We start from the raw sequence: 13,538 nt of genomic DNA on the forward strand, positions 1-13,538 counted from the left end.
CAGCATGAGGAAACAAAGACCAAGTGCCGGACTTATTGTTGCTTTTGGAGACGTCTTGTGGCCCATGACGTCTCGGTTTAAATGCCTAGCTGTCGCTCTCACATGTGTAAACAATACCCTCAGCAGCTAATCCTCCTTAATTAACAGCTAGAGGGACTGGGAAATACAGAAAATAGAGTACAGCATTGTACCTTCAGGGGTGCAAAAGCTCGCTGCACGCTGGCAGAACCTGGTAAAGGCTAAATTTGTACCATTTTTGTACCAGGGACGTACCAATTTGGCAGCAGAGGAGTACCCATCATGCCAAGGGAACAATAAGAGAAGCTTAGAGTGTTCCGCCGGTTTGATAAGCCATTGTACAATGCTGTGCTTTATTTTTTCCAGCATTGTATGGAATAATTGACCCGCTGTGGAATATTTTCCTTGCCTATACAGGATTTGAATTTTATTGTTCATGTACCGTGGTTTATTACAAGTGTAAACAGTAGAGAGTTGTTGGCGGAGATATGAGGAAATTACTGTATTTTGTTTTACTTTCGTGGGATGATTGAAAGCATTGAAATAAATTCAAGCACTTTAGATTCTTCTTTAAAATGTCACTTTTCAACAGTTGATGTACCTTGGTTTCCAGGAAAAGACAAAACAGCCTTTAATCCTAAATGCCACTCAGGAAAAGGTCTTGGTGGACGGTTGGAAGCCACGTGGCAGAGAGACGAGGGGTTTGTCTTGTTTCTTTGTTTGCTCTCAGAGAAATCTCATCACATTTCACCTCGTCAATAATTTATGGTCTGCTGCTCGGTGGTGAGGTTGGCTGGATGGGAGGGCTGCTGCTTTGTGAAGGACGCCAATATGTGGCTTCTGTTTTTTGCTGCTGTCCAGTGGCACTGGGGTTTGACCCCCACTTCAAATCAAAAGGGCCGCGTAACGCGCACGTCTCGCGCGCACGTCTGACGCGCACGTCTCATGTGCACGTCTCACAGTTTGTTGATTCGTTTTCATTTTCGTCTAAGACTTGCACCGAAAGCAGCGCTCTCCTTACTTTCCATCACTGAAACTACTAATACTAATGGGTTTAAAGTGAATCTTTGCTTTTGTTTTCATTTAATTCACATTTGGAGTCTGTTTGTCTATTAACATAGTTGGATTAGTTTGTGAGTTTAGTGTCTGCCAATAGCTTCTGGCTTGAATACAATGTGTAATCTATACACATTGCGGCTATTAACAGGAGGAAGGCGGTGCTGTTTTTTTTCCGTGGGTCCAAGGGAGAAGGCAGGGGCAGCAGCAATGGGTTCGTCCCATGAACCAGAGGAGGATGACGCAACAAGATTTTCCCAATCTATATGTTTTTTTATTGAGCTGTTTCTGTAATAAAGCGTTTTCTGATTTTTTTTGTTATCAGTTATTTTTTTGGTTTGAATATTAGAGGAAGAAAAACATGCAATGGATATATTCTTGTACATTTGATAAAACATATTAATAGCTTAATTATACATGAGGAATCCAAGCAGCAAGGATAGGTACAGTATACCAGATCAATTAAGTTGATAAAACTACTTCCCAAGTATAAAGTAAAATATAAAGTCTATTCACTGTCCTGACAAGATATTTGTTTTCCTGCTGGAATGATAATATTTTCTTTAAATAAGTGAGGTTTAATTTGTTGTGGGGGAAAATGTATTAGTTTGTTAATATGTGATTGATGCATACCAGGCTTGGCAATTAAATATTTTCATTTATTACATCTTTTAAATGGACCACTATGGGAATTTCTGCTCCAGTTTAGGCGTGCAGCCTGGAAAAATAGAGCCGAGGCATAAAAAAATGCGAGGGGTCTCGCGGCTTGACACGATGCACCCAATGCGTGGTTGCACGCCTGACTGAGTCGGTGTGAATTGCAACATTGAACTGAAGTGTTGACGCGCCGCTAACGTGACTCTGACGCTCTTGGTGTGAATTGGGGGTGAGATCCAGAGCTGCGGGGGGTCAGAGGTCAGCTGCTGGGAGCTGGACCGGGGGGGACGTAAACCTGATTCAGAGTCCATGTCCAGGGTACTCACCGTTGATTGATGACATACTGACGCTGATGGATAATCATCAAAGCATGGACGGCATTTTTGTAACATCCTGTGACTTTGTATCAGCTAATTAAACAATTGAATCATAATGTATTTTTTTTTGGCAAGATATTGAAAAAATATATGGATTCCCTCATCACTTCCCTACAGAGTAAAGGTAGAGTATCGGTAGAGGTAGAGTATATGTGGAGTAGAGGAAGAGTTGAGGTGATGATAATGTACCCCCTCTAAGATCTTTTTTCATCTGGGTAGCCCCTTCACTGGCATTGGGAGAAAGAAAAAGAACATTAATTCAAGAATTAAATTATATACTTTATTTGCGTTGTATGTGTTTTTTTTGGGTTTTTTTTACATTTTATATAAACAATATTTTTTAACACTTTTTAAAAAAATTTCGGAGTACCCCCTGCAGTAACCCAAAGTACCCCTAGGGGTATGAGTACCCCCATTTGAGAAACACTCATATAGAGTACAGTTGCGGTAGGGCAGTTTGGAGAGAGAGAGAGAGAGAGAGAGAGGGGTAGTTTGTCCAGTGAGAAAAATCATAAAATCTATCATAAATGTGATCTATTTATTATCATGCTGTTCAGAAAGACTTGCTTGTGCTAAGGCTTCTGGTTGTGGTGACTCTGTTTGCCTTTGCGGTGGAGAGGGGAGGTTATAACTTATCCAATGGCTCACTGAGCCCATTGTCCGTGGCTCGTAGGGACATTTTGGCCGCAGTGCAGTAGCGTTACATAACAGGACCAGAGGAGGATTAGGGATGGGAACGACCGGTCCAGAGCCAGAACCCTGCCAGGAGCAGAGCCCTCCGAAGAGCGCTGCGTTTTACGGGCCGCCTGGATCGCGTGCACAGCAGCATTCCCTGCACAGCAGGACTGCAGACAGTAATGCATAAATGCATGTGAGCCTCCAAACCTTCACGCAGCCCTCCGCCGTGCACGTTCTGTGGTTTGGAAAAGAGCGGAGTATGTTTGGCTGGACGGCGTGTCCTGTAATTCTCAGTGACACTGTTGGAGAAACAGTCGGTGGTTCTGCTTCCGCTATGAGTCCGTGTTGGTGCATTGGTGTCGGTACAAATGAGCACCGAGGACAAAAGCTAGTGCCTCATGTTCCGCTAAATCCTTTCTAGTGGCAGTGTGACTTAGGAGGGTGAGCGGGTCGCCTGGTGCATCAGAGGGTTGCTGGTTCAATTCCCAGTTTCTCCTGGTAGAAGGCCGAAGATACCTTGAGCATGGCACTGAACCCCAAAGTGTTCCTGATGAGTTAAATTGATGCCATGCATCGATGCTTCCGCCATCGCTCTGAGTTTCCTCCCTTACCTGAATTTCCCCTCTCTAAATAAAGTGATTAATTCTTATCTTATAAAGATACAAATTTACCAAAATAAAGATGGAATTAACCAACCTTAAAAGGCGGGTAATTCTGCAAAGAGCAGAACAAATGAAAACGCTAGAGACAGCAGTTTTTCTGTCCGTCTGTTTTATCTTTCATTACGTCTCCGAGCTGCCTCGGAGCTCATACCGCACACAACGTACAATGGATCAAACCATCTGTAGATACACGGGAGCCGAGACAACGTCGATGTAAAACCGCAGAGAGTGTTTCCCGCCTCCCACAATGCACTTCAAAGCCGTCTGGGTGGAACGTGTCGGCTCAGGCTCGCTGAGCGATTGATCCTTGGCGAGCGCTGACAGGTGGTGTCTTTGCGCCAACACTGCGCTCATTGTCTGGTGCACCTGAGGCCGAGGAGACGAGCGGTGGATCAGCTCAGCTCAGGGTTCCAGTGACGAGGACGGACTGAACCATGTGGAGGAAAACAGTGGTTGAGGTAGTCTGGATGTCCCATGCTTCCTCCACCGTGGGAGAAGCTGGAGGCGGACTCACTTGATAGAAAGCAATAATGGATGAATAAAATGAGACAAGATGTTTACATTGGAGTTAAGAGCTCCTAAATTCTCCCTTGAGGCTATTCAATGACTTTCAAAGTCCCTGTGAAGTAACAATAAATGTGTTCTGAGTTTGTCACACCATAGAAAATTGTGTGATAAAAAAGTGTGTTGTATAAAATTATACAACACACTTATAAATACTCTGCTCTGAGACCCTGGGGGCGTGCCTGCTGATGATACTGAAACCACGGCCGAATGCGGGAGAGGTGCCCCCTCTCTCAAGTGTCAAATACCACGGCTCTTATAGTTACATGTACAACTCAAAAATCAGAAAACCAATAACAGGCTGCTTTTCGTTGTTCTGATTCTGTTCTGAAGCTAAAAATAGAACATGAGAAAATTAAATATTTGTTGCAGGGAGAGTGGTGGCTCCCCCAGCTCCGTGTGTGGTTCCATGCTTGGAGCCGGAACAGAGCCCCGCTGTCTGGCGGGATGGAGGAACGGGCCCCAAGCGATTACTCATGCTTAGAGTTGGGTACCGACCGACCCAGTATTAAACTAAATTAAGAAAATGGATTTTCTATTTATTTAGGCTATATAACCCGTTTCTAACTTGCAATAACATTTAGATATTCATCTAAGAGGCATTTTCGCTATTATCAGAAGAGACATTTCTCCTCGCTCCATCGCCAGAGATATGGAGATAACCCTCTGCCTCGCCCTCACACATGAGGAGACGAGGGTGCAGATTGCACCCCGACCGCCCCCTCTCCATGCGTAATGCGCAGAAAATAAAGCAGTTATTAATTCTGCTCTTAATTTGTTTTATTTTTTCTCTTAAAAAAAATAAAAAAAGAACCGATAAAAATGCCGTAAAAGTACCGGCTCCATAAGCATTATCGGTAAGAGTAGTAGTACCATTAACATCGTAATGATACCCAACTCTACGCGTGCCCTGTTCCTCCAAATAAAACAACTAAAAACACACTGTTTTTCAGTTGTTTTATTTGAAGGATCCGGGCGCACGGAGAGAGGTGTTCTAGTTTCTCATTGAAATGGCATCCCTGTGCAGTTTGTTAGCTTCTATCTTTTTTATCCTGTTATTGTAATGCAACACTGACTGACAAACCCCCCCCCAAAAAAGACGATTGCTCAACTTGAAGAATCTCAGTCGACTGACGGATTTCTGACTGATGATTCGACTTGTCCACTTTCAGGGGACCAATTAAACCTCACTTATGTAACGAAAATATGATCTCTCCAGCAGGAAAATATCACGCCCGAAATAGACTTTATATTTTACTTCATACTTGTGATGTAGTTTTGTAAATTTTATTGCTCTGATATACCGTACCTGCAACACGGAGGACAGTGGCAGGCGAATGATCTCCTTGCTGCTTGGAATCAACTACGTGTGGGCTCTAGACAAACTGACTTGTCAAACGATGGATTTTTGTAGTAGAGAAATTTGTCAATTTATTTATAAGGTATTTTTGAAGCTATTAATGTTTTTTTTTTTTAATCAAACGTACATCCTCTACTTGTTAATGGGACAAACCCGCCGCTACTGCCCCTGCCTTCTCACTCGGACCGACGGAGAAGGATCGGAACCGCTTTCCTCCTGTTGATAGCCGCAATGAAGTTAAAGATTATCACTTATTCCAGCAGTAAAACGCCTGGTAAAACTGCTGTACTGTGAACGAATCCAACTATGTTCATAAACGGACTCCAAATGTGAATGAAACGAAAATCAGAAGTTTGTAAACGAAAGCAAAGATTCACTTACCCATTTCACCCTTTCACAAGTTTAAAGTCTTGAATGCTGCTTACGCGATGACGCATTGTAGACGGAATGAAGTCGGACCCGGATGGAATTGACAAATCGTTAAATGACGGGCAGCTTCCCCATTGCTGACGTGTCGCTGATGATTTCGCTTCTGGTGTGACCCAGGGGTTAGGGGAGGGGCCAATGCCAGGTAGGAACGTGTGACGTCACGCGTCCCTGATTTAGGCCCGGCCAAAGGATCAGGACCACAAACAACAGTTCAGCAATCTAACTCCATCATTCAGAACTACAAAGTTCAGTCTTTTTGCATGTTTTAAGCAATTACTTTCTCACTTGTATAATGTGTTTAGACACAAATCTCAGAATTGGCTTTACAGCAACTTTAAGATCTAATATTCGTTCAAAACTGAACTTTTCATGGACCTGCAGACACCCTCGAGTGAACCAGTCTCTGGAGTGAATCATAGTACATTTTTAGAGACATTTTTGGTACTATTATTTTAAATGTCAAAGACTCATAACCCCTCCGATACAAATAGCCTCACACTCATTCAAACACACACTCAACATTTGGGCTAATTATACAGAGAGCAGGGCTGCACTTCAGGACCTGCTTTGAGAAATCCTAATTGCCCTCGTGGCCGTGGCTCGGTTTACACAGCTGGCAAACGTTTACAGAGGGAATAACCAGCAATATATCTGGTCAGGATGGACGAATGCATTCGGCGCGGAGCTTGTTAGAGTAAAGTTGGAGTAAAGTTAAAGTAAAATACTACATGCCTACGGTGTCTGTAGGCCCTAATCCTGTTCTGTTCACACACAGAGAATCCAAAAAACTGCAACCGGATGCACATGTCACCGGTGAACAGCTCTGTTTTGACTAGCGCCTGTGCCAGTTACTATAATTATGTTTAACACAGAATGTCATATCTGTTTCTATTTTCGGCGTCGGTGTTTCTCAAGGTGAGTGCTGGCTCACACTCTGCTGGGCCTGGAACATGGAACATGCCCTGAAACTTAACCCCTTATGGGCCTGACGCGCAGCCATAACACAGACTGGAGGAATTCCAGACCTCCTGCTCCCGCTAACAAAACAATATACGCCATGAGACCTTCCAGAAGCCTTCTCTTCTTCTTCTACTTCTTTTTATCGCTCAGTGTGATGTGATGGCGTAACCGTGATAGCAGGGAGAAAGATGTCTTATGTCTGTGGAACGTGGAAGGATAAAAGATTACTCACCTTCAGGTGTGGGGCGTGCACGCCAGCTAATGCAGTACAACAGCGTTCAGTTATTTGGATGCCCACACCCTCATCCCACGCCCAAATGCACCCCGGTGTCTCACAGCTCCACTTCCTGTTTCATTTGTCGCCTGAGTGGGTTTCACCAGGGGCATGCCAGCAGCAGCTTTGGCTGGTGTATTCGGTGTTTGTAGAAAGGGAACAGGGCTGGACGGCAAGCTGGATTATCCACCGAGGACAGACGCCAGACTGGGGATGCACCCGACAGTTCTGCCAAATTCCCAGCTGCGTCTTAGTGACTGAGGTGTCGCCCCCACCCCCCTCCCAACAGGTGAGACAATGAAGCCTTATCGCACCGAGACCAGCAATGTTAGTCATTAGTCGGGACGTACAGCCGATGTTGGAGAAAGGATATGTCTACAGAGATGGGATGTGTCTACAGCCGGATTCTGATAGATACCTTTGACTTGACTTGTCCGTAGAGGTCGACCCAATTGGACATAAAACTCATCAACATGAACGAGGAGTATCAGCCAAGTTCCGAGTTGGAGAAGGCTTTAGATCATTAAGAACCACACACAGGGGAGGGGGAGGGTTAGGAGGTTGACAGAGGTCGTCTCAGAGGAAACAAACTCCCATTACCAAAGGGGGTAAGACGTTGAAGATCCTTGTGGAGTTGCAGAGGTCAATGGAGGTGGAGGCCAGGTGTTTCCTCAACAAATGGCTCATTCATTCTGCGGCAACAGCTGCTTGTGGTGTTGTTACATAGCAATGTGTCTATTTAGACCCATGCTAAACCATTGTTTGCATATTCTACACAGTGCCATGTCTCCATCGCACTGAACAGTTCCATCACGCTGCATGAAATTCTAGAGTAGCTCTGGACTTTGACGTTGCTGCATTCAGCTGAAATTGTCCTTGGACCTTGAATGAAAAATGTTGTGTTGTACAACCCTTTTCTAGTGCGATGGAAGACTTTTGTGAGCCACAGTGGGTAGGACGTGGTGGACACGGTACACCTCAGTCCCAGCCAAGCCCCAGTGCATCATGGTCCTGTAAAGAGCTTTGCGTCAAACCGGTCAGAACATAAAGAACATGACCAATTGGCATGATATCTGCCATGGTATTTTTCCACCAGCGAGTTTGGAGGGTAAATGCAGTAATTCCTGCAGAGCGAGGTGGATGTTGTGATGTGTTGTGCAACGTGGAACAGAGTGGGATTGTGAAGACAGAGCTTGAACTTAGATAATTAAAATCTTGCTAATGCGCCAAGTTTGATCCCATTAGTCTCTTCTTTGGCCCTGAACACGTTCATGGCTGCGTGCACGTGTGTACTTAATAAACATGCACTCATATATCAGTGCATGTTTGTGTGAATCAATGTGTGTGCACATGCAGTAGTTGCCCGAGGATGGCCTGGGTTTTCAGTTTCCACAATGTTTCTTTTATACACAGAACTGCATGTTCTCTGCTGTTCTGTGTGTGTGTGCGCGCGCGCGCGTGTGTGTGTGTGTGTGTGTGTGTGTGTGTGTGTGTGTGTGTGAGAATTAAATATATTTCTTTAGCTTTACTGGCAAATGATATATTTGCACAAGAGCAAACACTGTAAATGACAAAACAAATACATTGATGACATGATGACATTGTGAAAACCTCATTGAACTAAACTCTCTCTTTCTCTTCATCCATCTCTCTCTACATCTCCTTGTCATGCCCCCCTCCATCACTCTCACTCTTTAGGGAAAAGTTGGCCGTGGCTCGTCTACAGCGGGAAGTCGCACGGAGCAAGAGTGAAGGAACAATGGTAAGACACACACACACACACACACACACACACACACACACACACACACACACACACACAGCCAAACCTCCATTGTCTTCACATTATCATTACCAAGCCATGAAGATTATAGATCTCTCTGTCAGATCTCATCCACTCATCTTTCCACCCTGCTTTCCTTTCTCTCCCACGGTTACCACCGTCTCCCATGGTAACCGCCGTCGCTCAGCGGTTCTCAGCAGTTTACAGCGACAACATTTTGGGATTGTGCGGTGTAAAGTGCCACGTTGGTGACGCCGCCATCACCACAAACTGCAGTCGACTGGGTCGCATTCATATTTTAAATGTTATACTATATATGTATAAGCTGCTGACAGGCCAAGCACATGTCTTTTACATAGAGGGGAGAAGGTTGTGTGATGGCCAGGAAGATATTTGGAGGGAAAGTTAAGATGATAAGGTAACACGGCAAGGTAAAAGCACATAAAATGACAAGATAAGAGAGGATAAGATGGTACTTTATTTTTGAATTTCAAATTCTTTATTATTTTTAAGGACTTTATTGCACAGCACATGACAACAGATAAATAAAGTGTATAAAAGGAAGAATTTATAGGGTAATACCATTGTATTACGAGGTAATACAACCACCTTTGTACTTCTTAGCCCTATAAGTGATGATTCAGGAGTGAATGTGTGTCTAAATTTGTGTGTGTTTTTGACACTCGGCCCTCAGCCATGTTTTGTGGATGTATGAAGATGTGCTTTTGCTACACGTGAACATGTGTAATTTTGTGGGAATCTGAGCTGGAGTGTGTGTGTGTGTGTGTGTGTGTGTGTGTGTGTGTGTGTGTGTGTGTGTGTGTGTGTGTGTGTGTGTGTGTGTGTGTGTGTGTGTGTGTGTGTGTGTGTGAGAGCATGCACTCTGTGGTGAGACTTTAAACGCCACGTGCTGGTGCAGCAATCAGCTGATCGCCGCCGCTCCGTCTGGCCTCGGCTCTTTGGAGCAAAAAGTGTTTTCCACAAATCTATGGGAGTAGGCCATCTTGAAGAATAAAGAGCGGCTCAGCGATGTCACTGTTTAACAGCATGGTGCAGACACAGAGAGGGTAGGGTAAAGTGTGTGTGTGTGTGTGTGTGTGTGTGTGAAATGTGTCTCCAAACTGTAAATTTCACTTTCATAGTGAGTTCAGCTCCAATCGTTTGTTGTATTGATCATTCATCATATTGAAATAACAGAGCCTAAAATACTTTTAATTTTTGGCAGATGATGCTCATGCAGATTCTGATTAGAATTTATAATTAAACAGTACAGGACGAGTCATATTCATTGCAAAGATATGGAGCTGATGGATTACTGATAAACAGTTTGATTGATCCAGACTATTACTTTGGGGTTTTATATTCTGAAAACATCGAGTCAAATTGCATGGATTAATCAAGCATTATGATTTTAAAACCAATTTGTGGTCCAGATTTGACAATATTTTATAACCTATATTGTTTGGGCCGGTGGTTTGTTGGAAATTAACTGATACGACATGGTCGGACCCTAGTTCCTGCGTGTTGACAAGAAGGGGGAGGACAAACCTTAAAGCTTAAAGAGCACGTTAAAATATTTTATTAATTTACGCTCACTTGTGCTTATTGAGAAGATGGTTAAAAAAAATGTAATTAAAAACCTTTTTACATGCGGCAATGGCAAAGAATCAGGAAAAATGTAGGTGTTTTTGAGTTAGTGGGTAAAAAAAAAAAAAATATATATATATATATATATATTTTATTTTTTTTTACATCTGGCTGGTGACGTCACACAGGAGAAACAGTCTGACTGTTTAGCAGTAGCAGGGTGCTACTCAGCTGGCATGTCAGTAAGTTTCACAGCTATTTACACTTTAACAGCTGTGATGCTTTAACAATACCAAATAAAAACACAAAGAACATCCAGCGTTTGGGATGGAGCGGAACTGTCTCATACTTACGTGCACGATTTTCGTGTCATACAAGTATGGGAAGTAAGTCTAAAATAAAATAAACTCAGAGCGTCTCTTGCCAAATTGCCGTTCACTGTAGAGCTGCTCTGTCCTGTCTCCCCAACGTGACGTCACGTTCAGGTTGGCGGGCAATGTCCCTCTAATAATCAGTCGAGTTGTAATTCTAAGTAAAAAAAAATTGGGTCAGGGATTTCTCCATTCCCCACGCATTCATTCACTGAGGATGGCAACCTGCAAGTTGCTCTTTAAGTGATAGACCGTTCCAAACCAAGACCACGTTCCATTCCAAACAACGTCACACATTGAAAGAGAAACATTTTCTCTTCTGTCAACCTCCCGTTACAGTAGAAACCATTTTCTAGAATTTTTTTCTCCTCCTTTTTTCAACTTTTTTTTATTATAGTTAAGGTTTCCTCTACACCGCCCATCATCACTTCTTTCCGTCACAGAAAGTCTGAGATACCCCCCCCTACATAAATAAAAAAAAAGAGTACAGCAGCATCCGTCTGTCTGCCGAACGGCGAGACTGAATTAAAGGGCTCTCTCCACCGGGTGACGGGCTAATTATCACCCTGGAGAGTGTGTGTGTGTGCATTGTGAAGGATGGAGGGATGAGTTATCTTTGCCAGACAGGAGGAGAGAAGCAGCGGAGACGGGAGGAAGCAGGGGGATGGATGGAAGGAAGGAGAGAGAGTAAGAAAGAGTGGAGGGGGGTGGGGGGATACCGCTAAGCTCCATTTGAAATTGGGATTATCCCTGCCGGAGCCCCCTCACCCCTCTCTCTCTCTCTGTCCCTCTCTCTCTGTCTCTCTCTCTCTCTCTCTCACACTCTTTCTCACACATTCCTCTGAGGCTTCTCCTCATAGAAAGGAAAAAAGGCTGAGCGCTGCATCAAGGAGATAATTGTCAAAGTGCCGCCCGTGCAAAGGGTGAATCACTTGCCAGAGATACACCCCTCTACCACCCACCCTTCCTCCCACCCATCCACTTCTCCGCCTGCCGGGGGACTAACCTGAGGAGACAGATTAGAAACACTGCCACCAAAGCTTTCTTCAAGAGACCGAATCTGTTCTGCATCCGTCTCCTAGCTCGCTCGGCCATTAAAAAAAAAGAGGGAGAGAGAGAGAGAGAGAGAGAGAGAGAGAATGCAAAACACATTTTTACAATTGTTTGAGGCACTAAAAGCACACAGGGGCAATTGTATTAGTGTGTGTGCATGTGAGTTTTAAGCGTTCCCTGCAGCTCCTGCTGGAGTTAAAGCACAGAGCTCTTTTGTTAAATGGCTGTTTGGCGGGAAATCGTCAACAAACTTTCCAGCAGTTTAACCGCTGCTCGTGGTTTGGGATGTTTTGTTAGGATAATAATTTAGAATTATTTGAACTAGTTGTTGTATAATCTAGCCATCCAGGGCGATCTAGAAGCAGGTCCAGTGCTTCCAGCCAGTAGGTGTGACCTTCTCAAGCCGCCTTTGCACCGAATCAGACAACGGATCCGACTGTCGGAACCCCGCCCCCTGGTGGCTGTCGTAGTGCTTGTGTCTGGGCTTTTACTCTGACATATTGTGATGTAAAATCCAAAGTCTTCCTTGGAACAACAGCATTAGAGAGTAGTTCTCTATGCTGGAGGTTTACCATTTCCACGGAATATAAGCTGTCACCAGCATTAACGTCATTATTTTATATACATAACTTTTGTACTTTATTTCAAGCCAAGCAACTCTAGCTTGCTAGTTGCTTTGCAGAGGCGGTTATCGGTCGTAGGTTTGAATTTGTCTCCCTCTGGATGAGACTTCTTGTTGTCTTTTTTCATATTCAGTTAGAAGACATAATTATTATTGTTTTATTTAATTGAAGTAACATTTATTTCATATTTAGTTCTGAAATTGGCTGCACTTGGATTGTTCCTTTTCCCCCCCAAAAATCCATGTACGGGATCCATTGGGGGCAGAGTTCTTCAGAACTAAACAACACTAATTGAAAGACGACAGAAAAGGCAATTTCTGAAATCTGTAGTCGTGTAGCCCCTGGGACCCGCGTGTTCGAAACACTGAAAATCCAAGCAGCAGATTCCTCCTCAGGTTGCTATTGGAGCACAGGCTGGGGCTTATTCCATGAACGGGCTCCTCCAACAGTCCTTCCCCTGTCCCTCCCAGTCAGAAGGCTTCTCAGAGCCTCCATGCTGCTGCTCCCTTTCCTCTGGAAGCCTCCACGCCCGGGGCCAGGAGGGCGTGGCGCCGGGCGGGGTCTTTTGACGGCTCTCTGGGAGCAGGATGCTGGGTTTCCGGCCCCGGGACCGAACAGGAGCCTGGGTGTGAGATGTGGTGAAGGAGGGCTGGGGCCAGGCAGAAAAGGCCGTTTGAGAAGGATTAGGGCCTCTGGAAGCGGCTGTCCAAACAGCACGGGAACATAAACACGGCTTTATTTTCCTTTGGTTTTTGTGGAAACGCCGTGGTATTTGAGCTCCAGAGGCCAAATAATGAACCTCACACATAGTCACATACTGTACACACACACACACACACACACACACACACACACACACACACACACACACACACACACACACACACACACACACACACACACACACACACACATATTCTGTGTTAACCAGATTCTTTCTGCGCCAACTCTCATGCATTGTGTGGCCGACTCTTAAGTGATCTGATAGGTCATTTCTGGTGCAAATAATGTAAAAAATGTATTTAATTAATAGAGAACTGTAGATGTGAGTATGGAAGAAGTCATGAAAGTTATTCCAACTATATG

General features: G+C 44.3%; 1 protein-coding gene across 1 annotated transcript in view; it reads left to right on the top strand.

The window, feature by feature from the left end:
- Positions 1-13,538, top strand: part of LOC307246232 (nck-associated protein 5-like) — a gene marked incomplete at its 5' end in the record, with an annotated part of 177,029 nt that overhangs the window by 78,579 nt on the left and 84,912 nt on the right. The window contains one exon of the mRNA XM_080022094.1: positions 8,734-8,797. Within this exon, the coding sequence (XP_079878220.1) occupies positions 8,734-8,797 (64 nt within the window). The remainder of the gene's footprint in view (positions 1-8,733; positions 8,798-13,538) is intronic.

Source organism: Zeus faber (genome assembly GCF_960531495.2).
Source record: "Zeus faber genome assembly, chromosome: 2".
NCBI classification, from domain to species: Eukaryota; Metazoa; Chordata; class Actinopteri; order Zeiformes; family Zeidae; genus Zeus; species Zeus faber.